Genomic DNA, 24,171 nt, shown 5'->3' on the forward strand with positions numbered 1-24,171 from the left:
TGTTGACTGTTTAGCATATTCGTTTAAAAACTTTTGCTTTAATTAAGTACAATTATTTCATGGAAATACATGGTCTGCTTCAGACTTACAGCTTCTAAAATATTTGGCCAGGTTTTGCAGTGCTGAAAAGTTCATTCTAACTCCAAGGACATTTACCATCACACATTTTCATGCTCAGTCCCAGGACTCAGTACTTGAACTCTTTTTTCATAAACTCACTCCCTGGGAGAGCTCATCTACCTCATGGCTTTAAGGCCAGCATATGTTGGTTACTCTCAAATTTCTGTTTCCAAAATGGACCGGTCCCTGAATTCCAGACTCGCTATCTCTTTTTAGATGTTTTATAGCGTCTCAAACTTATTTAAAACTGAGCCCTAACTTCCTGTCCCACAACCTGCTCTGCCAAGTCTTCCCCATCTCAGTTGATGGCAACTTTGAATTTCTAGGTGTTTAGGCCAAAAACCGTGGTATCGTCATTGATCCTTTTCTTTCTCTGATATCCCTACCTGATCAGTCAGCAAGACCTTAAAGAATATATCCAGAATCTGACCACTTCGCACACCTCCCTTGCTGCCTGCAGGTCACAATCATCTCCCACCTGGAGTACTGTAAAAGCCTCCTAACTGTGGGCTTCTTATCCTACCTGCAGTAAAAGCCAAAGCCCTTATTATGACCTATTGGGCCCCAGAAGATTTGGCCCCTGTAACATTGCTGATGTTGTCTCCTATTATTCTCTTCTTTACAGACACTGGCCTCCTCACTATTCCTCAAACACAACAGGCATGCTCCTGTCTCAGGGCCTTTCTACTCACTGTTCCCTCTCCTTGAAACGCTCTTGCCCCAAATATCTACATGGGTGCTCCTTTACTTCCATCAGACCCTAATTAAAACAACTTCTCAGTGAGGTCTCACCTTGATATCCTATCAAAATGCAATGTTATCTGCCTAATAGCTGAATAATAATGAAAAACTAATTCATTGAGTCAAATATTTGTCTTTTATGAGAAACATAAATGTGCCGGTTTGAATGTATTGTGTCCCCCAAATGCCATTATCATTGATGTAGTCTTGTGGGACAGACTTTTGGTGCTGATTAGATTTGCTTGGAATGTGCCCCACCCAGCTGTGGGTGGTGACTCTGGTGGGATAGTCCCATGGAGGTGTGGCCCTGCCCATTCAGGGCGGGCCTTGATCAGGGGAGCCATATAAACATGCTGACTCAAAGAGACTGAACACAGTGCAGCTGTGAGTGACGTTTTGAAGAAGAGCAAGCTTGCTAGAGAGGAACGTCCTGGGAGAAAGCCATTTTGAAACCAGAACTTTGGAGCAGACGCCAGCCACATGCCTTCCCAGCTAACAGAGGTTTTCCGGACGCCATTGGCCATCCTCCAGTGAAGGTACCCGATTGCTGATGTGTTACCTTGGACGTTTTGTGGCCTTAAGACTGTAACTGTGTAGTGAAATAAACCCCCATTTTATAAAAGCCTATCCATCTCTGGTGTTTTGCATTCTGCAGCATTAGCAAACTAAAACAATAAATTTTCCCATTACATTAATAACAATTATTAACTGAGTACATAATATGTGCAAAGCACCATCCAGGCACCAAATGAAGAAAATTTACTTCTGAAGGAAAAATGCAAAATTAACTTATCTGTACATTCAGAAAAAGAAAGGTAGTAAAAAGGCAAAATAATAGGCCAGAAAAGTCACATTGATAAATTAAAAACAAGCTTAAAAGAAAATGGGAGAAAGAAAGCTAATACTACTATGATAACACATGGCAATTTTATCCTGATTATATAAATATAATGCTAAAGTCATTTTTTATTCTTTTGGATGCTATTGTAAATGGAATCGTTTTTTAAAATTCCTTTTTGGATTGTTCATTGCTGGTGTATAGAATAATTGTGTGTTGATCTTGTACCCTGCCACTTTGGTGAATTTGTTTATAATCTCTAACAGGTTTTTTGGGTGTGTATTGATGCGATGGGATTGTCTATTTATACAGAATCATGTCATATGTAAATAGTTTTACTTCTTCTTTCCCAATTTGAATGCCTTTTATTATTTTTTCTTCCTTAAATACTCTAGTTAGTATTTCCTCTATAATGTTGACTAGCAATGGTCAAAACAAGCATCCTGGTCTTGTTTTCCTGATCTTAGGGGGAAAGCTTTCAGTTTTTCACCATCAAGAATGATGTTAGCTGTGTTACATAAACGTCCTTCCTTTAGAATTTTTACATGAGCATTTTCCCATGTTACTAAAATTCCTTCAGAGGTATTGTTTTTAATGCCTGCAATCTGTTACTTCCCATTGCTCAGCAATATTGAGAATTGTGGCATGCATTTTAAACACAGCTAGTCAGATTGAGAGTGCAGTCTGTGAAAACAGAACAGAGAAATACTAACTGACCCATGTGTTGTCTGAACTAGGAAGTTTAGCCTCATTAATACTGTATCCAGTCATAGGCTTCTATTCTGTGGAGCTGACATCATTTTTTTTTAAATGTAGTATTCTTGGACCATGTTGGCTCAATTTTTATAGTTTCAGTAATGCAAAGGTGACACAGAGTACCCATAATGGTAAGTAGGCATATATTTCATCTTTGGAGATATCCCATCTTTTTATTCTACAAGTGAAGAAAACTCAAGTTCATTTGGGGAGGAGATTAGTTTTTTCAAAAAATGAATAAACAGGATATAAATAGGCAAGTGGATGGATGGATAAGTGGCGAGTAGGAATCTGAGGGCCTGGGACAGGACTAGATCTTGTTCCTCCCCAGTTCTTCTTTCCTAACCTTCTGTTCTTTCCTTCCAACCTTATGTAGTTTTTCAGAACCTGGGAAAATATGAGAAATTGATGTTGAGGGTGGATTGAAGAAAGCGTTTCTTTTCTAGGTCTCAGAAGATATACTAATTAAAGGCTGCTAATAAGGCTCATGATTGAGAATAAAGAACCTTGTAGGTGAATAGGTATGTGATTGCCTCAATAACTATAAGATAAAATTTCAACCTTATTAAAAACTCTAAAGTTTTACCGAGAACAGAAGAGTGAAAGGGAAAATTTTAAGCCATAACAAATAAGAAATTCCTCTAATTAGCATATTAAAACACATACATACCTTATCTTCTTGACTACGAAAATAATATAATGTTTTTCCTACAAGTAAACACCAGACTCTCTTGGAGTAGCCATGTTTTACCTGAAATCATATTTCAAAGAATTACAATTGCAGTTCAGAACTCTGAACACATTAAAACATAATTTATACACTACAGGTATCCAGTTTGTTCCAGGTATAATTGATATTCCAACTAGATTCGTCCAAATGCTGTTAAAGGTTTACCTGTTACAGCAGAATGGCATGTTTTGCTTTGGTGCTTACCATTCAACATTTAACAAACATTTACTATGTGTCAAGTACTATGCCTAGGACTGATGATTCAAAGATGGACGAAACAAGGTATCAGTTTCAAAAGTATATTTCATAGTTTTTATATTTCACAGATATCAAATAAACCTGTGGCTCTCTGGGTTAACATCCTGGCGTTAAAAATTAGAACATTCATTTATTCAAAACATCAGATGTCATCTCCAGAAGTAATAATACCAAATAATAAAATAATACTAAAAGATATTAGTATCTATTGAGTACCTCCTATATTACAAACACTATGTTAGCCAAATGATTGGGACAGGATTTGAACCCAGCTCTTGATGTTGCATAGTCAGGACTGGAGTAGGTTCTGGGGCAACAGAAGTGAACAAAATGTAGTTTCCTTCCTCAAGATGCTCACAACCTTGTGAGGAAGACAGGCAATTAAACCAGCAATATGCTATCTCTATACCTTCACCAAGATATACATTTTTGTGGAAGACATTTTATCAGCTTTTTTATTTTTATAGGTTTTTCATTTGACAGCTTTATGAAGATCCTTGCTGTGATCCTCCCTGCTCCAGACCTACCCAGAATAGGCATCAGAGATCTTTACTCAACAGGCCTAAGAACATCTTCAATTAAGCCAAGAAAAACACAGAGAATGCCATTCCCACCAGTGGGTGAGGTTTAGAAAAAGCCCTGACATCTCAGATCTGGAATAAGGTGTACCTGATTGAGCTTGCTGTATAATTACACCCACCTGGCAGGAGTCCTGCTGACCTAGCCCTTCTAACTTCTGATTTGGGGATGGACCCTCTCCTCAAATAGTTAACTTAGTTACAGTGGGTTTCAATCTAGGGAGGCCAGATTGGAAAACAAAACATTGGTCAGCACAACACAATTCTGTTGTCATGCTTGCCCATGGTGATAAATATTAAGAAGCGTGATGGATAAGTTCATGTGTCACCTTGATTAGGTTATAGTGTTCAGCTTGTTTGGTCAAGCAAGCACTGATCTGATTGTTACTGTAAGGGTGTTCCAAGGATTTAAATAATCAGTAAACTGATTACATCTATGGCTGATTACATGTACAATCAACTAAGGAGATTACCTTTAGCAATGAGAGAAGACTGATCTAAACAGTTGAAGGCCTTAAAGGGAGAAGTGATGATTTCAGCAGTCAGAAGGAAGAATTTCCATCTCTACTTCAGAAACCTTCATCAGAGTTCCCAGTTTGTGGCCTGTCCTACAGAGTTTGGCTTAACCATGCCCACAGTTGTGTGAGCCAATTCCTATAATAAATCTCACAGTATTTACATATATGTAAATATATGTATAGAGATATGTAAATGTATACAAATGCATATAGACACAGGATATCTATAATACACACACACACACACACACACACACACACACACACATATCCATATCCTGTCCTGTTTCCCTGGAGAACTCTGACTAATACAGATTTGGTCCCAGGAATGGCTCTTGAGAAATACAATGTTAAGGATGAGATTTCTGAGCTGTTCTGGGGTTTTGGGAATTGCTTCTCTGATTCGATTTGAAGGCACTAATGACTTTATTTCCAGTGATCAAGATGGCACTGATAATCCATGAAAGGAAGTGGCAACAGAGATACAAAAAATATCACCGTTGGATACTGCGACTCAAATGCTTACAAGAGGCAAGGCTCTGGGTGACTGTATTGGATTCCATAAAAGAGGTTTGGGGCGTTTAAAAAAAGTATGATGTTGGCTGGTTGTTTCTAAATATGCTGGATACAGTGGTTAAAGAAAAGAATGCGCACAAGGCTTCAAATTTCCGGCTTTCGTGCCGCACAGAGGGCATGAAAGTTTCTATGCGTGCCCTGAAAGAAACTCCTGTTTCCTGTAACCGCAGACTTGAGATTTCTGAATTGAGTGAGTGGCTGAATTAAAATGTAAATTGAATTCTCAAACTTGCAGGGTTTAATGGACCAAGGCTTAAATTCCAGTTCTACAACTTACTAGATGGATGTCCTCAGGCAAGTGACTCAGACTCTCCATTTCTTTATTGGTAACTTGGGATTATTGTACACCTCATCGGGCTGTTGTGACGACCAAATGAGAATATGTACATAAAGGCTAATAGTAGTTACTAAATAAATGCTTCTTTCCTAACTATGAATAAGGAGAAGTAAGACACGTGTTTTCATTTACATCCACAAACACAGCCAACTTTCTGCTTTCAAAGCTATGGTTTAAGCAAACAAATAACTCAACCACATAATAGTTTGATGAATTTAGAACAATGCCTGAGAAAAAATAAAAAAATGTTTCATTTGGTTAGACATGTTTCAGTTTAATTAAATTTAGAAACATAAATTTACAGACAAAAATGTCTGAAAGTTTTAAATAGTTTGTGTTATACAGCTTTTTTTTCCATTTAAACAAACTCCAGATAGGAGACTCAACAGTACTGGAGTATAATGCATCTGGCTATTTTGTATATACAAAATGATTTATCTTTAAAACAGAGCAATGTGTACCTTTGGAGAACTGCATATTAATGAGGACCTCCACCAATTCACTGTAAAAGCTGCATTTTAAAAACAGACTATTTTAATATGTAAATCTAAGTACAAGACGATTTCTTAAAACTGACTTATTCCAAAAACCACAATAAAACGAAATCATGAAGATTTAAAGCTCAAGGCCTTGAAGAACTAAATAAAAGAAGGAATAATTTTTTTAGCTTGCATCCATAACAAAGTTAACTTTATATCAGTTTCATTTGAAATTTTGAAGACAGGTAGTATAACATCTCCCAACTAGATTTTATCACTGCACAAACTCCCAAGGTCTTCTCTCCTCTCCTGTCTCTTCATCCCACCACACAATCTTCCTCTCCACCACGAAACCTGTTACCAGTCTTGCTGTCTTCAATATCTAGGTGAAACTCCTACGATAATAATAGCTAGTATTTATTGAGTGTTTATGATGTACCTGATACTGTTCTAAAGCACTTGACATGCTTAAATAATCCATTTAATCCTCCTAACACCCTGTGAGATTGGTAATTTTATTATCCCCATTTTACAGATTAGACACCAAAGCACAGAGCCTATAATTTACTTTTCAATGTCACACACGTAGTAAGTTGCAGAGCCAGAACTTGTGCCCAGGCAGTCTGGCTCCAAATCCCTTGCCGTAGCCTCTTTGCCACACTGCCTCTCTATACCCTTAGCTCACAGTTCTTCCTCTCTTCTCTTCCAAAATCCGTTGCTGTCACTCCATTTTTTGTCACTCAGCCCTGGGCTACACCCCTCTGGTACACAGACTGGTGTTCCCACTGTCTGCTAGACTTCTTAACTAAGATATCCTCAAAAACTCTGAAATTTAAATATTCCAAAATAATCTTTTAATCATCCCTCTAAAACCACTCCTCTTTTCTGAGCTCTTTCTTATCTGGCACCACCTTCCACCTAGGTGTTCTATCTCACCAATTCCTAATCCCAAATTCAATCTACGGTCAAACTGATGATTTCACCTCCTAGCATCATTTAAACTCATCCTCTCCTCTCTTTCCCTATGGCCAGCTCAGAGTCTCATCCCCTTTGTGTGAACCACTTCTCCCAAGCTTACTCCAGCTTGCCCCTACAAATCTATCTTCCAGTTAGCAGAGTAATCTGTTAACAGGAATATGCTCAAGTCCCTGTTACAGAACCTGAAGGTTTCCACATGGCCTTCAGGATGAAGACCAAACTCCTTAAGAAGACAAAAAAAGCTCTCTGTGGTTGTGACTGGGCCCCTCCAGTGTGGGCAGCACTGCCTGGAGATCCTCACGCTCTCTCCTAGCCTGGGGCACATTCCCTGCTCACTCCCATTCTAGCTAACTTCCTACCCACCCTTGAAGACTCAAGGCCGGCAAATATTCTTGGAGTTGTCCCAGATACCACAGCCTAAATTAGGTTTTGCTGTGACTTTATAAATACATCTAAATAATTGCACTTGACATATATCATAAACATGTTTATGTCCCTGAATTTCCCAAATAGATTGTGAGGCTCCCTGAGGGGATGAGACAGTGCCCTATTCATTGTAATATCCTTCAGCCCACTGCCTGGCATACTCAGTAAGTTTCTGTTTTTTAAATAAGTGAATTTTTATATAGAAGTGTTTTTCCTAAGCATTAAAATAAAAATCATGAGAATATCCAGAATCAAATTAATCAAATTCTTAATATCTACCTATATATTTCTGTACTTAATAATAATGTTAATCGGACAACTTGAAAAAACTTCTCCCCTTAAAAATATTTAAATGCGGTTCTACAGTCTCCAATAGTGACCTGAAGACAAGCTCTGAATGAGTCACTCAGAAAAACCAGATGTTTTTCTCTTATAAGGCTCTGGCAGTGAAAATATGGGGGTGGATAAACCTTCAGAAATGGCAGGGAGGAAACCTAATAAGCATCCTGCCTATAAATCTTAATGATTTAGTCATCTGATAATCAGATCAACTTATACTCATTTAAAATGCAACTGTGAAATGGGAATTGGGGAACAACAGAAATATAAGAGCAGGAACTGACAATGCCATGCCGATAAAGCAAAAATAAGCAAACAAAACAAAGGAACTAATTGCCAGAGATACCAACCCTTGGCCACAGGTTCATGTTAAATTCTAAGGGTTTGAGCTATGCGGTTTTTGAAACAAGAGTAAAAATTAGTTATTTTGAATTATAATAAGAATGTGATTTAAAGTAGCACCATGTCCACTGGAAAATATAATGTGTTTGTACAATATTGGGTAATTCTCGAACCCACTAGTAACTGAGAAAACATTTTGATGTTAACATAATATTTTGGAAAAAACATAGTGTATCTTTTTGTTGAATGCATTGGTGAGTTCTTTCTCTTTCTTTTGGTATGGCTGGTCAGTCTTTGCGAAAGAAATATTACTAAATAAAACCCATCTACAATCCTACTTTATTATTAAGTATAAATAAAGTGGCATAACTCTTCTACATTTAAATTTTCCATATCTTAGATTATTATAGCATGAGTAATGAGTGATTATGTAGAGTTTTTTCTAAGTAGGTGTGTGTGCAAATATTGTACTGTGTTTTTCTAAAGTGACTCATAGGACTTTTTTAAATTTAAAATCATATTTATCTCAGTATAAATGAATACTGATTCATTCTCAAAAAGAATTGAGCAAAAATAAAATAAAACCACAAACAACCAATATACATTGGTAAATTTCCCATTCAGACATTTTTCTATGAATGTGTACAACTAAAATGGGATAATATTACTGCACTCTACTGATTTTATCAACTAACAATAAATCATAACATATTTCTATAGCACTAAATATTCTTTTACAACATTTTAATGGCTACAGAGATGCATTACCTCATTGAATAAAAATTTATTTAAGCTATCCCTGACTCTCCATCAAAGTTGATCCTAATTTTTCTTTATTAATGTTGCTATAAAAGGGATGTTTCTGGAGTGATGGGAATTTTCTATATCTTGATAGAATTAGGGTTGCATGGGGGTAAATATCCATCAAAACTCATCAAACTCTACACTTAAGATCTTTGCATTTATTGTATGTAAATTAGACCTCATTTAAAAAGAAATTAAAAAATAAACCATGCTGTGATGAACATCCTTATACTTAGATCTTTTACAAATTAAGATAATTTCCTACAGATAAATTTCTTGAACTGAGATTGCTGGATCAAAGTGTATGTATGCATGTTTTAAAAACATTTGCTATTCATTCATTCAACAAATATTTACTGAATAAAACACTCTGGCCAAGACATTGCTAAATTGTCTTCCAGAATAATATTCTCACTAGTAGATTTCTTAATCTGTGTCAATGCTGGGTTTTATAATTTAAAAAAATTTTCCTCCTTTGACCAGATTTTTTAAAAATATCCATTATTTCAATCTGTGTTTTTTAAAAAATATGTTTTTCCATATGCTTATTAATTATTTGTATTTCTTTGTGTCTCGACTATCTCTACTTCTTGATCATCATTGTTTTCTTTCCCCCAGTGGTATTTATCCTTTTCTTACCAATTTGAAAAAACGTATTAAATGTTAAGGCTGTTAACTGTTTCTCCCAAGTTGCAAATATCTTTTCAAAGTTTCTCATATGTCCATTGACATTTTTGCTGATAAAATTTTTGATAGTTAGAACATTTATATTTTTATCTATAGTGGTCAAATTTGTCATTTTTAAAAATCTTTATGAGTTTTGTGTTTGACATCATACTTAAAATATCCTTCCCCCTCCCAGATAACATAAATATTCAATATATAGATTTTCCAACTTCTCCCTTTCTTGCTGTGGCTATAAGGTTCCTACCTTAGTGAGCAAACCCTTCACAGATGGCTTGCCATCAGGCTGCAGGAAAAGTGGGTTGGCAGCCTGCACTCGAAGAACATTCTGTAACACTTTAATCCATTCCTCCAATATATTGGGAGAATCTGCAGTCAGATAGTATGTATGTTTTTCAGTGGCCAACTAGAATGGGATGAGAATGGGATAGGAAAAGAAATTCTGAAGAGTTAAGATTAGCATTTCCTTGTCCATTCTTTAAACATCATTACTGAACATACATGTCAACATACATACTAACATGCCAAATACTGTCTCCTTGTTCTAAATAAATATGAATCCATAATAACTTCAAATATTTTAACTACTTTGTGAGAATTACAGTAATTAAATTTTTGTTAAAATAATTTTTCCACATCAGTTTACTTAAAAACTTACAATAGCATTAAACTCTTGAGTCATGATTTTTTATCTGGTTTACTACATCACATTTTCCTTTTACCACTCTCTTAAATGTGCTGCAGGCTATTAGTGGTTGAAATGAGGAGAAGAATGACATAAAATTTTTAAAAAGATATAAAATTCTTGATAGACACTATAATAAAATAACACATTATTTACCCAATAAAGAAGAGTTATTTATGACAAAAATGAACAAATCAATTATAAATAATATAAGACCTTGGACATGAGAAGAGAAATGCTTGGAACTAACATGTGATCAGTTATTATGAACTCTTAATTCTCCAGTCTCAAATTAGCCACGATGTAAATTTTCCAAATACTTTGGAAGCACACAAATGCTTCTTTATGTGCCATGTTCCAAGATAAAGCTCTTCCTGATTCCCCTTTCTAAATTTTTGGGCAGTTCTCAAATGCTGTGTTCTGCTTCCAAAGGATCAAGATAAGGAAATAATGCTTACTGAAGGCATTTCAGAAAGAAAGTACCTAAATTTAAATCATGTATACCAGACAATCTCAAAACCTGCATTTTACATTTAACAGTTTTCTGGCAAGACTGGCCTTATTATGGGTAAAATGGGCAGCAGCTCCCTCTATGATGTGACTTGGAGGGAACTAGGACAGCCTCTCTGCTCATCAATATTTTCTCCACTTAGGTGTCAGCTTCTGAAAATTTATATAAGGCCTACCATATTCTGGGTTCTGTGCTAAAACACTCCTGATGGCATAGTACATTAAATTACTAATATCTAATTGGGAAATGGTTTATCAGCTAACTCTCCTCTATGACAGCTTTACAGTTTGAGAGCTGAGAATATCTGAAAATTAAATATGGAGAAAGAACAGGGCAAAAGGAGAAAGGGTAAAGAACATAAAGTGTAGCAGTGAGTTAACCAACACAGACTTAGCTTCTATCATGGTTTTAACTAAGATGTCCTGGAGTTTCACACACTTTGAGACAACAGACTGAGCGAAAAGTGAATAAAGAAACAATGAGTCACCCAATCTCCTCTCCATTAGCTTGGATAACTGAAAGTTGAGTTTTCCATGATACAAAAATAAATAAACAAAATAGATAGTTTAAAAGGACAAGTACCTGAACTGTTTGTTTGTTATCTCCTCTTAAAATACTGCAGGAAGCACTAAGCTCAATGTGGCCCTGGGGTTTTCTAATTACATCACTCTGTATGAAAGGAAGAAAACCACATGTAAAGTGATTACCTGTAATAATAATAAAAAGAAATGCTTTGTATTATTAATTGCATTACACGGGTGAAAATCAATTAGGAGTCTGAGTTATAGTGTGAGGGATTCAGTTCTAAATAACAACCACTTTATACTTACTGGAGATTTGTAGTAAAGTAATTCACCACCTTTAAGAACAAACCATCTTCGCTTCCAAGTCTTGACTTTACCACTCATTTTTAATAAATAGCCAGATTTTTCCAGTGGTTCCTAGTTAGAAAGATTTTTAAGAATTGTTTTAAGTTTCCTTTTGGAGGTTCAAACTAATTGATTCATTAATGTAAAAACAAAACAAAATAAAAACAAATGAACAGGTGTTTACATTTTTCCCATTGTCACTGGAAGATGAACAAGTTTTAGGGAGCTTCTGCTCTGGCTGGGAATACTCTGTGTCTGTGGAGTAAGCATCTGGGGGAATAGCATAATCACTTTCAGATGCCAGAGAAGAGAGAGAGACACCTAAAAGAATAAGGTAATAAATCAAATCAGTATTTAATACTGGGGTGGCCCAAATGCTGGCTGTCAGTTCTCTAAGGAATGCAACTATTTCTAAATCATAAGCCTTCCTAGGCTAGATTCATTCTCAACCTTTAGCCATGAAGAACTTTTAAAGCAGAAAACAGAACTAAGGGGTACAGACTGTCATGCAAATCTCCAAAGAAGTCAAAAGAACATAAATGATATTTCGGTCTGTTTCCAATCACATTTTTTGTATTTATACAAATCCAATCCAATATTTTATGTATTTATATATTTTACATATAAAGTGTATGTAATAATCTATGGAAGTATTTTTTATTAAGAGTTAAAATATGTGCAAGTACATATTGATATATAGGCAAACAAATGTTGAAACTTAATTTATCAAGATTTAGACAATCACATTTTAAACCACTTAAATTCTGTAATCATTTTTAAAGTAACTTCACATTAAAAAACATAATATTTTTCATATAACTCCAATAAAATATTAAATAGTTTACAGATTTTAAAAATCTTTCATAGAAGAGAAGCAATAAGACTTAAATATACAAACAGATTATTTCATTTGCTGGCAACTATAAAGTAAATTCAGAGAAACATTTTCACAATAATTCACTTATCTTTATAGAAAACTACTTGCAGATTACAAGCTACTTTTGGAGGGTCACTAAATACAACTGGAAATAAAATTATTTTTTAAAGTGTGCTTTGCACATGCTTTTGAATATGTTAAATGAAATCAAGGATTTAGGTCATTATTCACTCAAGTATCCATCAGTTTTTTAAGTTTTTATTAACTTTTGAAGGATATATTAGGACAATATTGCTATATCATTATTCTCATTTATTTGGGCTAAGACAACTAACAGTTGTGTTGTATATCTTCATTTTTTATAGTATAATAGAAATTTACATCTACAAGGGACCTCAGAGCTAATTCTGGCTAATGCTCTCATTCTACAGACAAGGCAGTCAAGGGCCCAGAGATGAAAGGATTTGTCCAAAGCCAAATAGTTAGCCCAGGGCAAGGTTGCAGTACAAATCTCAGATTGTCAGCCCCAGGGCCAGGGTGCCAGGTACTGCCCTATATGTTAGGGATAGAGCAGACAACAAAAAAAGACAAATTTCTGCCCTCATGGATCATAAATTCTAGTAGGAAAGGACTGATAACAAACAGGTAGTAAGTGCTATGGAAAAAAGAAAAAGTAGAGCAGATTAGGGATAATAAAAAAGAACTAGAAGTAGGGGGGCAAAGGACTACAGTTTGAATGGGGTGGTCCAGTAGGTCTCATTGGGAAGGCAGTGTTTGAGCAAAGTGCTGAAGGAAGTCAGGGAGTCAGCCATGTAGACATCTGGTAGATTACCAATGGAAAGCCCTGAAATACTAGCATGTTCTCCAGTGTGGCTGGAGCAGAGTAAGGGAGGAGGAGGAAGGAGGAGGAAGGTAGAGATGAGGTCAGAGACATAAAAGAATCATGTAACCCTCATAGCCGTGATGAGGCGCCACTGCAGTGTTTTAAGCAAAAGTGTAACAAGACCTGATTCTGGCTGTAGGTCATAGTGGAGCAAGGAGCCCAGTGGAGCCCAGAATGTTAAAGCAGTGAATGCTGGGGAGCTCTGGTTGAAGCGGAGGGGCAGAGGAGTACTCAGGGAGATCTCTGGAAACAGAATCTGAAAATCTACAGACATAGCAGCCTGCTTTAGGCTTTTGTAAAACACTTATGTCATTTAGCATGATCAGATCTCTCTATAAGCTCTATCCATGCACAAAACGTCTTCAAAGTCTATTAAAAATCATAGACATGCTCAAGGTAAAGTTTTTGTTGGTTTCTATTTTATTTTAATATTAGATTAACCAACAAATGACCTTTATGTGTATTTTCTTCCATTTAGCAGTGTAACAAATTTAGCTAAAATAAGACTATCCCAGAATTTATCCAAAATACCACACAGTAACTATGAAAGAAAAACTTCATTTTGACCAATTCTCTCACTTTATTCCCAAAATAAAATGGTCCCTCTCTTACAGACAAGATAATTAAGGTTAAAAAAAAAAGAAGACTAGGTGACTTTTCTGGAATCACAAAGAGAATTAAACGTCTCTCATAAACGTCTTAGTTCTAGCCTAATGCTCTTTTTACTGTGGTTTGTGAAGCAAGTACTCTGATTTTTTAAAAACAAATTCTAATGTGGAGATAAAATTCCCAATAAATATTCTTAACTACACGGACTTGTCTTGAATGTCTGAGATTTTCCCTTACCTCGTTTCAAGGCTCTGGGGCTGCCCGGCCCACTCCTACCGCGCATGTCTGACTCGGCAGTCTGGGAGCTGGATCTGGAGCTGTCTTCTTCCTCTGAGCCAGAGGAGTCATCCAGGAACGGGCTGCTGCTTATTTGGGTTGCCTTCTAAAGAAAAGCAGAACAGTCTGCTTTTCCCCTCCCTTCTCCTCCTCCCTCACTCTGCTCCAGCCACACTGGCCCTCTTTTTGTTCCTAAACATGCTAGGCATGCTTTAATCTCAGGAGCTTGGCTGTTTCGTCTCTGGGACCCTGTATTGGTATCACCCCAGATGACTACATGGCTGAATCCCTCACCTTCTTCAGCACTTTGCTTACACACTGCCTTCTCCATGAGACCTACCCTGAGCGTGCCCTTCAAATTGTAGTTTTTTGCCCTCCCCCGACTGCTAGTTTTTTTTTTTAATCTCTGTATCCATCTTTAAAGTTACCTCTCTTTTTAGATATAGAATGTCTTACAGGAAGAAGTCATGGAATAAGAATTTTTAAAAGAATACAGGAATACATTTTACTGTTATCTAAATCACGTGATTAAGCCCCAAATTCTCATTGGCAAGACATTTGCCAATAATAAAAGAATGAAAACAAAGGCCATCAATACCGATAATCCTTACAAGGAGGGAGCACCTTGAAACTGATACAAAGATCTTTCTAAATTAGAAATTTTCATTACATCATTAATAATATATGTTTCCTTTAAACAATTAACAGCCACAGATGGAAAAAATCACATGGGACATAACAAAAACTGACTCAGAGCTCTAACATTCTTTTAAGAATAAACATCTTCCCCAGACCTTTCCATTTCTTCTGTTTTTATGATATATTAGTATAACCTTGTAAAACTCTCCATACAGAGAGAGACCATAAAATGTTTAAGAATGGGATCCAGAGCTTGATTAAATATTTGTCTTGATCTGCCATGAAGAGAACCACATGTTTAACAGTAACAGTAATAAGTTACCCCCTTCAAAGTTGTATACACTGGAGTTGTCATATTCTTATAGAGCAGAGCTGTATAAAGTCCTGACGTGGTATAGGAAAGCAATGCAACAGAATCTGAAACAGAAAAAAGAAAATCATTTAAAAAAGTCCTCTAACTAGCACATTGCACTTTTTCTTATGAATGTGAGTTAACAAAATTTCCAATTAAAGAGAAATTGAATTAATACAAGTGTTTACTCAGTATATAGTCTACTTTATGAAGTACACCATTTATAGGTTTAATTATATACTATCTTACGTGGTTCATTATTTCTTCACATGTGCTAGTCTGGTCAACTAGACTTCAAGCTCTCCGAGAGCCGGATCACAGCTTTTAATTCTTTGGCATCTCCATCCTCACTTAGCTGAGGCTGGACAGACTCGAGTATAAGCCCCTGCTGACTGACTGACAGACTGATCCAAGTGAGTAATACACTGTGAAGATATTCCCTGATTATTCATAGCCCTAATACTGATAGGGTATTAAAACATCTTCATTCTTAAGCCTTTACCAGTGAACCTCATGTTGAAAACTTAACAATTTAATTTCTTGAATGGTAAAAACAGAAGATAACTGAAAAGGAGTAGAACATCAACGGTTACTGCTAAGACATGGATTGGGGGTGGGGCACTGGTAGAAGAAACCACAGGAAAATTTCCCTTTTTATTCCAGAAAGTTTGTGGGGTTTTTTGTTTTGTTTTGTTTTGTTTGTGTTTTGGTAACAGGCATGAATTGCTTTCACAATAATTTTTTAAAGAAAGAAATAAAAGGGGAGAGGGGAAATGTGCTTTAAACTCTAGAATAAAAGGACACAGAGACCAATATATTTACTTTTTCAAACAGCTGAAACTCTACAGTTTCTTTGCTTTTGACTCTTTCAGGTAAAAACATAATAAGGTACTTTCTACAACAGAGCTGAACATACATGTATATACCAAGTGAGATTACTTTCAATTTTAAAATATAAAGTAACCTTGGAAATCCTTTTTCTGAAACTTTAAATAATTCTAGTTATTCTAATGACTTTAGACATTTAGGAAGCTCTTGGATAATGAAATTGCAATAGGAAATCACTTACTGTTATTAACATTCTCTATATTGAAGGCCTCAGACATTCGAATGCCTGATTTGGCTACAGCATAAATTCTGCTTTCCTAGTATAAAAGAGAGGTTTGAACAGGGTGTTTAAAGCAAAGAAATGATTACTCTCAATACACATGCTTTTCATTTGTTCTTCATTTAAAATTCGCTAGAATACAGCTATTATAAGACTGTCATCAGTGCCAACTAAAATATGCCATTGTGAATAATAGGACTGCAGAAAATTTTTTCCAACTATTAGTCCTCCCATTATTTACCTTTGTTCCCAAATTTTTGTTTGGTATTTTAAATCCTTTTTAACAGATAGGGAAAAAGGTAAGAGAAAGCTTATTCACAATCATTGACTATACATAAACACTGCCTTTAAAATTCTACCATTCTAGAACACGGTTAAAGAAGAAAGAAAAACCTTGAATGGCTGTAACATAAAGTAAAAAAACCATTCATAATCACTGATTATGCATTAACATTGCCTTTAATATTCAACCTTTCTAGAACATGGTTAAAGGAAAAAGAAAAAAAATCTTGAAGTCAAATCACATTTAGAGTACTGTTAGGTGCTATCACCTTACTTCAGTGTACTTTCATTGAAGTAGAAGAAATGCCTGAGATCAAACAATTAATGAATTCAGAAGTGAAAATTTTTTTTTTCACTTATCTACTCAGGTTGCAATGGATTTTATAATATCATCTTGTCCAAGAGTAGGTTACTATTTTGCTTTCTCTTCTTCACTGAGAGGAAATCTCTGAAAAAGATTTCTGATATAGGTACTGGACAGGCTAATAACCCTGCCCCTTATGAGAAAAATGAGTGCAGGTGGTTCCTAATGCATAGAGCAACATGCCCTGAATTTGGTAATTGTCTAACCTGGCCACAGTTGACAAGACCAGGGTCCAGTGAACAAGCCAAGGCATCCTCTTCAGACTAGCCATGGCCTGTGAGGTAACTGGTATGGTGTCTCTGACCATCAGGGACACTCTAGATTGAATAATGACTGAATGAATGAATCAGATGCCGTCTCTTTGAGAGTGTGATTGTGAAATATAAGCAGAGAGACAAAGAGCAGAGTGGGCAGGACAGCCACATTTTAAAGAGGCAGTAAACAGAAAATATGAGGCCATCAGAAACCATGAGATTGGGGAGGGAGTTAGTAGTAGTAGTAGGAGAAGCAGAAAGAGAGTCACTGCAGACGTGAGAGCACAAGCTGAGACATTGGAACAGGGGCAATGGGTGGCACCTGCTTCTAAAGAGTTGACTCCCAGAGGTGCTACAAACCTTCAGACATGTTGTCTCACTACTAGAGTAACTGTTGTATTTTGAATGATATTCCCATTCAATTAGGAAGGACTATGCCTCAAAATAAACTCTTAATTGAAGCAACTAGAACACATCTCTTTTCCTTGAAACCTGAAAACGTCTAACAGAAACAGAAATAAAGATCAAACTTGACCAGCCAGCTCAAAAGCTTTTGAAAAGCAATATACTTCATCAGACCTGAATAGCCTCTGAAGAGGAACAGAAAGGGAAGGAAGTAGTAACATCATTTGCCAAATAAAACGAACTTGAAAGCCTGACCTAAATTTCTGAAAATCTTAACATAATAATAAGAAGCAAAACTTCAGCCCCTTACTGCCTAAGGAATTCCAGTGTCACATGTCAATAACTTCCACTTTTCTGTGCCATTCAGAATTTAGTGATAACCTACAAATGGTTTCGTTTGTACACTTAAATGAAATGCCTTTGAAATCAAATAAGAACAGATACATCTGTAAGTCTGAATTTGTAGTAGGAAAACATGGCTGCCTTAATTTAGTAGCTTAAAATTACACTGGTCTCTAAATAATGATAATGATGATGATGATGATGATGATGGTAATGTTGACAATAATAAACAGAACATGACTCCAACAAACAAATAATCCTGCAACCCAGATGTTTCTCTGGAGGCCAACAATTAAATTATGCTACTATGTGAAAGAAAAAAATATATAAAGTAGATCATTTCACTTTGTTTCAAATGTAGGAATCTAGTCATATAGACATTCCTAAGAAGAATCACATAATTTACGGGCTAATTATTGGGTTAATTATTATATTAATGGTCAATATTTCAGTGGAAGAAGAGTCAATATATTCTAGATACAGAAGAAGATGCTTTTGGTTAAGGCAATGGACTTTAAAGTTTATGAAGAGAAAAATAAATTTTCTCTTAAAGTCAATAAAGTAAATGATTACATTAAAATGATGATCAATTCACCAAAAAATATCACTGTTAAAAGGGAATCCTTCTTCTCCACCCCTAATGTTTTTTTCCATGGAGGAGCTCCGGTAATGTAATACTCCTGACCTCTCTCCATCTACATAAATTTCTCTCCCTAAGGAGGAGGAGTAGCTTAATGTGATTATAGTATTAGGTTAATGCTGTTTCTCTAGGTTTTAAGTTTTAAAGGGGAAGGGCCTCACCCAAGGAGGCCTATGGTGGTGCAGTGCTGCCTGGGATGGGTGGCTAAATCTAGCTTATTCCAAGGTTCAGGATTGGGAAGCTCATTTGCCCATCAGTTCTCTAAAATAAGTTTTGCCATTAACAAAGTTAATACCATGTCTTATCCTTTGTCTTATTTCTCAATTGATTCAGAACTCAGTGGGGGAAAGAAGGGCTATTTATTGGACCTCTCAACAATCATAAATTTGGAAATTGTACCCTGAAAACTGGTAATTAACAGAACAAGCTGGAATTCAAAATGATCAGGTAAAGAAGCAAAATAAAACCTGAAAATGAGTGTCAAGAAAAAACTACAGTGTGTATGTTGTGCACAGCAATTTAATTACCCAAGAGGGAAAACGGTGCAGGGGAGGAGTTGGAGGTTTGCTACATGCCGCCTTCTTTGCCAAGTCAAAGGTTTCCAAGTCGTCCAAACACGGGGATTCCAGAGAGTCATGGGAAAGTAATCCATCATCACAACTCGTGTCCATATTCTCTAAAATTTCTGTACTGTCGCCATCAACTAGATCAAGATCTGTTTCCTGAGGTCTCAGTGGTCGTATCATGCTTATAGCATTTCTATTAGTACCAAACATCCGATCGGAACTTAACTGTGGCTGGCTTAAGTGCCTTTTGGCTAGTGCGACACTTATACTGAAAACATTAGGAATCCTTAACTTTGGAGGTGGTAGGTTTGATGCAGGCACTAATTGTGTTCCTTTTCCAGGTAGTAAGTTAGGATGCTTCGGAGTCAATGCTGGGGTTAAAATAGGGCTTGGGGTGTTGGCCTCACTCGATGAAGAGGAATAATCCAGTCTCTGAGACTGAAACTTTTTATTCAGTTCATCTGAAGAACTATCTTGCTCCTTTTTACTTGATTCAGAATTTACCTTTCCAAGGGGATTATTCTGAGCTTTCCATTGTGCCTCCTGTTGCCAAGAATACAGCTTCTTGTACTCTGGTCGCTTTAGGCCAAACATCTCTTCTTCAAATATCGAACTGCTGTCATCAGATGCTGTCAAATATGTTTCGCTTCCCATCCTGCTGCACTGGGCCCCCTCCTCTGATGTGTGACTGGAAAGGGTGGATGCGCACCTGGACTTGGATTTTCCTTTGCTCCTCTCTTCCTCGTCGGAGCTCCAGTCACTCACCGGGGCACCTGACGTCTGGGACATGCCAGCATCCATTACAAAGCTTGCTCTTGGTTTCCGAGTCTGTTCTGAGCCACAAGGGGTCTGATGCAATCTTCTCTGACCTCTGTTGTTTTCTTGAACTTGGTTATTGACAGACTTTTCTGGAATTTCCATTTCTAGAAAAACATACATCGCATTCCTTAATATAATCTATCCATATATTCAGTTTTATGTAACTACATTTTAGAAACTCGCAATTCCATATGAATAGTTAACTTACATTATCCTTTGTTAGTTTTATGTCATTTTTAAACAGAAGTTTCAAAACTATAAATTTTATATAAAACATAGAGCGCTAACATTTCAATAGACTATATCAAAATTAAACTGCTCTTTAAAAAGAACCATGTTGGCAAAGAAAATTGACAACAATGTAAGGAGAGATAATAAAAGAAGCTAAATGTAAAAGCATCCATGACTATCAAAGAAAGCAGCCACCAAAAAAAATTAACACCATTAATTCTATTTTAGAAGGAAAAAAATGGCAACTCTTTCAACTACATCTCAAAATTATCAAAAAATTAATTAAAATAAATACAAGACTACAGTTAAAAAGACAGGCTTTGTACCCAAGCCTTAATACACAAAATGTGCAAAACCATGAAGAAAACAAAAAGAAAAGCTTTACTTCCTCTACTTTTGGTTTAATCATAACTACAAAATGTGTTTTTATAATAAGAATACCACTCTTTAAAAATGTCTTTAGATATGGCTTACTTTTGCTTATAGCATAATTAATAGATATGAACTATTGGCTTCCTAATAGTGATCCTAACCTTTAGACTGAAAAGTCAAAAAATAAATTTTGAAAACATCAAAATATAAATTTGACCTTAATAATTTAGGAAATAGAGTCTGAACAAATAAACTCTAAAATTTGGTACCAGAGACATTTGTTAAATTGCAAACGAGCAAGAGCTTTAGTAAAGCCAACCTGAGCCAAAGATGGCACATGATACATGGATTATTAGAAAGTGGGAAGGAAATTAAAATGGCTTTTCACAAATGAAAAAAATGTAAGTAATGGCATGAAAGCAAGTAGCAGATGGGGACTTCTGACTGGAAAAACATTATGTAGCATTCAGAATTTCATAACAGAGACAGTTTTAGGGCTACAATTTTTCTCTTTTGGAGGAAGAATGCTGGAACTAAAAGCAGAGAAGACGTAATGGCAAACTCAAGCCTCTCTAAAATATTTAGGAAAGTTATACTTCAAAAGATATGACACTAGAGGTAGAGGTGGGGCAAGGCCAGCAGCTGCACAACAAAACAAAATTTAGAGAGGCATTAAGACTAAAAGGAAAAGAGTAGAGATCTCATTCAGGTCCAAGATTTAAACATCTAAGCAAATAGTTTCCCCTTTTAGGAGATACAGGGAAAACCAAAGCGGCAAATTTACTGAAGAGTACTCAATTGTCCCCTAGTATTCTTTTTCTTTGTAAGTTTGCTATGTCATATTTAATTTTATGTCTAATATTAGGTTATTTTTAATATTTTAAATAAACAATAGATAATTCATAGTTCTGATCTGATAATTCATAGTTCAGCTAAAATAAGTACCCTGTATTGCAGGTAGAACTGTAAACCTTTTAATTTTAATTTATTCTTGCCACCTACTGCAGGAAAAAGTATTAAGAGGGAAAATCAGTTTCTCCTACATATCATTGGCAAAGACTCTCAGCAAACACAAAATAACTAGATACACAAAGTTAAATGCTGTATTGCTCTTTAGAATTATTCTCATAAAACCTCAAGCTATCAAGAAAAAGTACGGAAAATTAAGTTATATCTGGACTAAGGCTGCCAAGTGATTTTTCCTTCATAAAAACCACCAAAGAAAATTCCTATAGTCCATAAATACCTTCTATGTCTCTTCCTTCTGTGAACTCGGGTTCTTTAGATGATATCTTGCTCATTTCCTCAGATTGTACTACTTGAGGAGGACTCCTTGCTCGGGATAAAAAGCACCCAAAGGTCAAACTACTTAGACGCTGGCCTTCTGAAAGCTTTGGTGTGGAGACAGTGGATGACTTCTTCCCTTGAACTTCTGCAAGATCATTAATTAAAATCAAGATTTACATTTTTTATATAACAGTTTGTTAAACGCACAATCAAGCATTTAAAAAGTTTAAAAAACCACTCCCTATACCAGTCAAAAGCCTGAAGTTCATCTTTATTTAAGTATAGTAACAGGGAACCCTCAATGTCTAGCATCACATGCTTATGTTTAAAATCTGTTTTTGACTATCCAAAGTATTTTTAACTGCAGAGATAAAAATGTTTAATCCCTTGAAAAGCAGTTATCCCATCCCAAACAAAATCAAAAATGAAAAAGCATGCAGAAACAAACAAACAAAAACAGATTATAAACCAATACAGATTACAAGGGGTGACAGTGTCATTGTGAAAACCTTGTGGATCACACTCCCTTTATCCAGTGTATGGATGGATGAGTAGATAAATTGGGACAAAAAATAAATGAAAAATAGGGTGGGAGGGGAGAATGATTTGGGTGTTCTTTTTTTACTTTTATTTTTTATTCGTATTCTGATTCTTTCTGGTATAAGGAAAATGTTCAAAATTAGATTGGGGTGATGAATGCACAACTATATAATGGTACTGTGAACAGCTGATTGTACACCATGGATGATTGTATGATGTGAATATATCTCAATAAAACTGAATTTAAAAAAAACAGATTATAAACAACCAAAGACTTTTAGCTTCTTGCAAAGTCAAGTAATGGTAAAATTAGATCATGTGGTAATGCTAGTAACTGAGAGAAAAAAGTGACTGAGGTCCTGGTTGCTAAGACAACCAAAGGAAATTTAGATAATCATTGGAGCAAATATCACATGATCACTATAACTTTGGTTATCTTCATTTTCAGTAATGAGAAGAAATTGATTGAGGGGCTTGGACTATTGTGACCGCAATGTGGAAAGCCTTAATCACTTCTTTAGAGAAAAAAGATCCGGGGTTGGGGTGGAGGTACAAGTTTACAGATAGAACATTTAGATAACAGAGTGATTAGGCAAGCACCCTAATAATGAGCTTAATTCATCTCTAGGACTTTTAATATTGTTATTTGTAAGATCAAAAGCATAGTGATCCCAGTGATGGAAGAAAAATTTCAAAGGAAATTAAATTCTAAACTTAGTGAGAGCAACAAAGGGAAGTTAAATAGCAACTGATAGTTGAGTAGAGTACTAGAAAAAAAAAGCAAAACTTTACATTGTATTCCTTTAAATGTATCTTTTAATACGTTCATGTTCATCATCTATCACAGAACTAATTCATAATGAAATTAAAGTACTAACTGGGTTGTGAATAATATATCTATCCTTCTGCATTTCTACCTGAAATTCCAAGGATCAATATCCTAGTCTAAAAGACCTCAGAGGCTGCCAGTGAAGACTTGAATTGCTAGCTAAGACTATCAGGAAGGACAGCAGGCTTTTGAGAGTGGGCTTAATACATATAATTTATTTCAGTGAAGTTAATGTCACAAATACCTGAAACTTTAAATCTAAACATGGAATTTTGGATCAAACATGGGAACACCTATTTTTCATATATAGGTGAAGGAAATAATAGCAATAAGTATTAACATGCAAAGGACAGAGTGCTTCCATATGCCCTACAATCAACAATTCTTTGCAATACCCCATGAAAACAGTAAGACATCCATTACAATAATCATTTTACTGATGTAAAAATAATCTGGAGGAGGCAGGGCAAGGTGATATAGAGAGGTGTGGAATTTAGTCAGTCCTCTAGAGCAACTCATAAATAGCCAGGAACAACTAGCAAACAGTCTGGAAAGACTGTTGGGGGACATCATGACTGGACACACATCATACACCAGTCTGGATTGGGTAGAACAGCTGAGATCGCAGCATAAGAACTGTAAGTAAAGCTCCTCAAACTGCGGACCTGCTACAGAGTTGGAAGACTTCCCTGGGGAAAAAAGAAGCAAGGGAAAGTAACTCAACCAAGTTCCAACTGCAGTTTTAATTAACAAATCTGGACTATTGAATAGAAGCTACAAGCACAGATAACCCAGAGCAAAAAGGAAAGGAACCCTAAGGTCTCTCCCAGCAGAGAGGAGGCAGGGCTGATGGAAAAAAATAATAAATAAATTAAAACAGAGGCTTTTGGAGATGCTGAATTCAGAATACTAGAAAATGGCTGTGTC

General features: G+C 35.9%; 1 protein-coding gene across 4 annotated transcripts in view; it reads right to left on the reverse strand.

Annotated features, from left to right (window-relative positions):
* The window catches only part of PLEKHH2 (pleckstrin homology, MyTH4 and FERM domain containing H2), a 156,681-nt gene that overhangs the window by 48,532 nt on the left and 83,978 nt on the right, over window positions 1-24,171 (reverse strand). For all 4 annotated transcript variants that reach the window (XM_037807077.1, XM_037807076.1, XM_037807078.1 and 1 more), the window contains 10 exons: window positions 21,835-22,020; window positions 19,128-20,089; window positions 16,275-16,350; window positions 15,176-15,270; window positions 14,176-14,320; window positions 11,754-11,890; window positions 11,531-11,641; window positions 11,283-11,369; window positions 9,752-9,910; window positions 3,126-3,206 (listed from right to left, as the gene is read on the reverse strand). In XM_037807077.1, coding sequence (XP_037663005.1) covers window positions 3,126-3,206; window positions 9,752-9,910; window positions 11,283-11,369; window positions 11,531-11,641; window positions 11,754-11,890; window positions 14,176-14,320; window positions 15,176-15,270; window positions 16,275-16,350; window positions 19,128-20,089; window positions 21,835-22,020 — 2,039 coding nt within the window. The remainder of the gene's footprint in view (window positions 1-3,125; window positions 3,207-9,751; window positions 9,911-11,282; window positions 11,370-11,530; window positions 11,642-11,753; window positions 11,891-14,175; window positions 14,321-15,175; window positions 15,271-16,274; window positions 16,351-19,127; window positions 20,090-21,834; window positions 22,021-24,171) is intronic.

This window comes from Choloepus didactylus, chromosome 17 (genome assembly GCF_015220235.1).
Source record: "Choloepus didactylus isolate mChoDid1 chromosome 17, mChoDid1.pri, whole genome shotgun sequence".
NCBI lineage: Eukaryota > Metazoa > Chordata > Mammalia > Pilosa > Megalonychidae > Choloepus > Choloepus didactylus.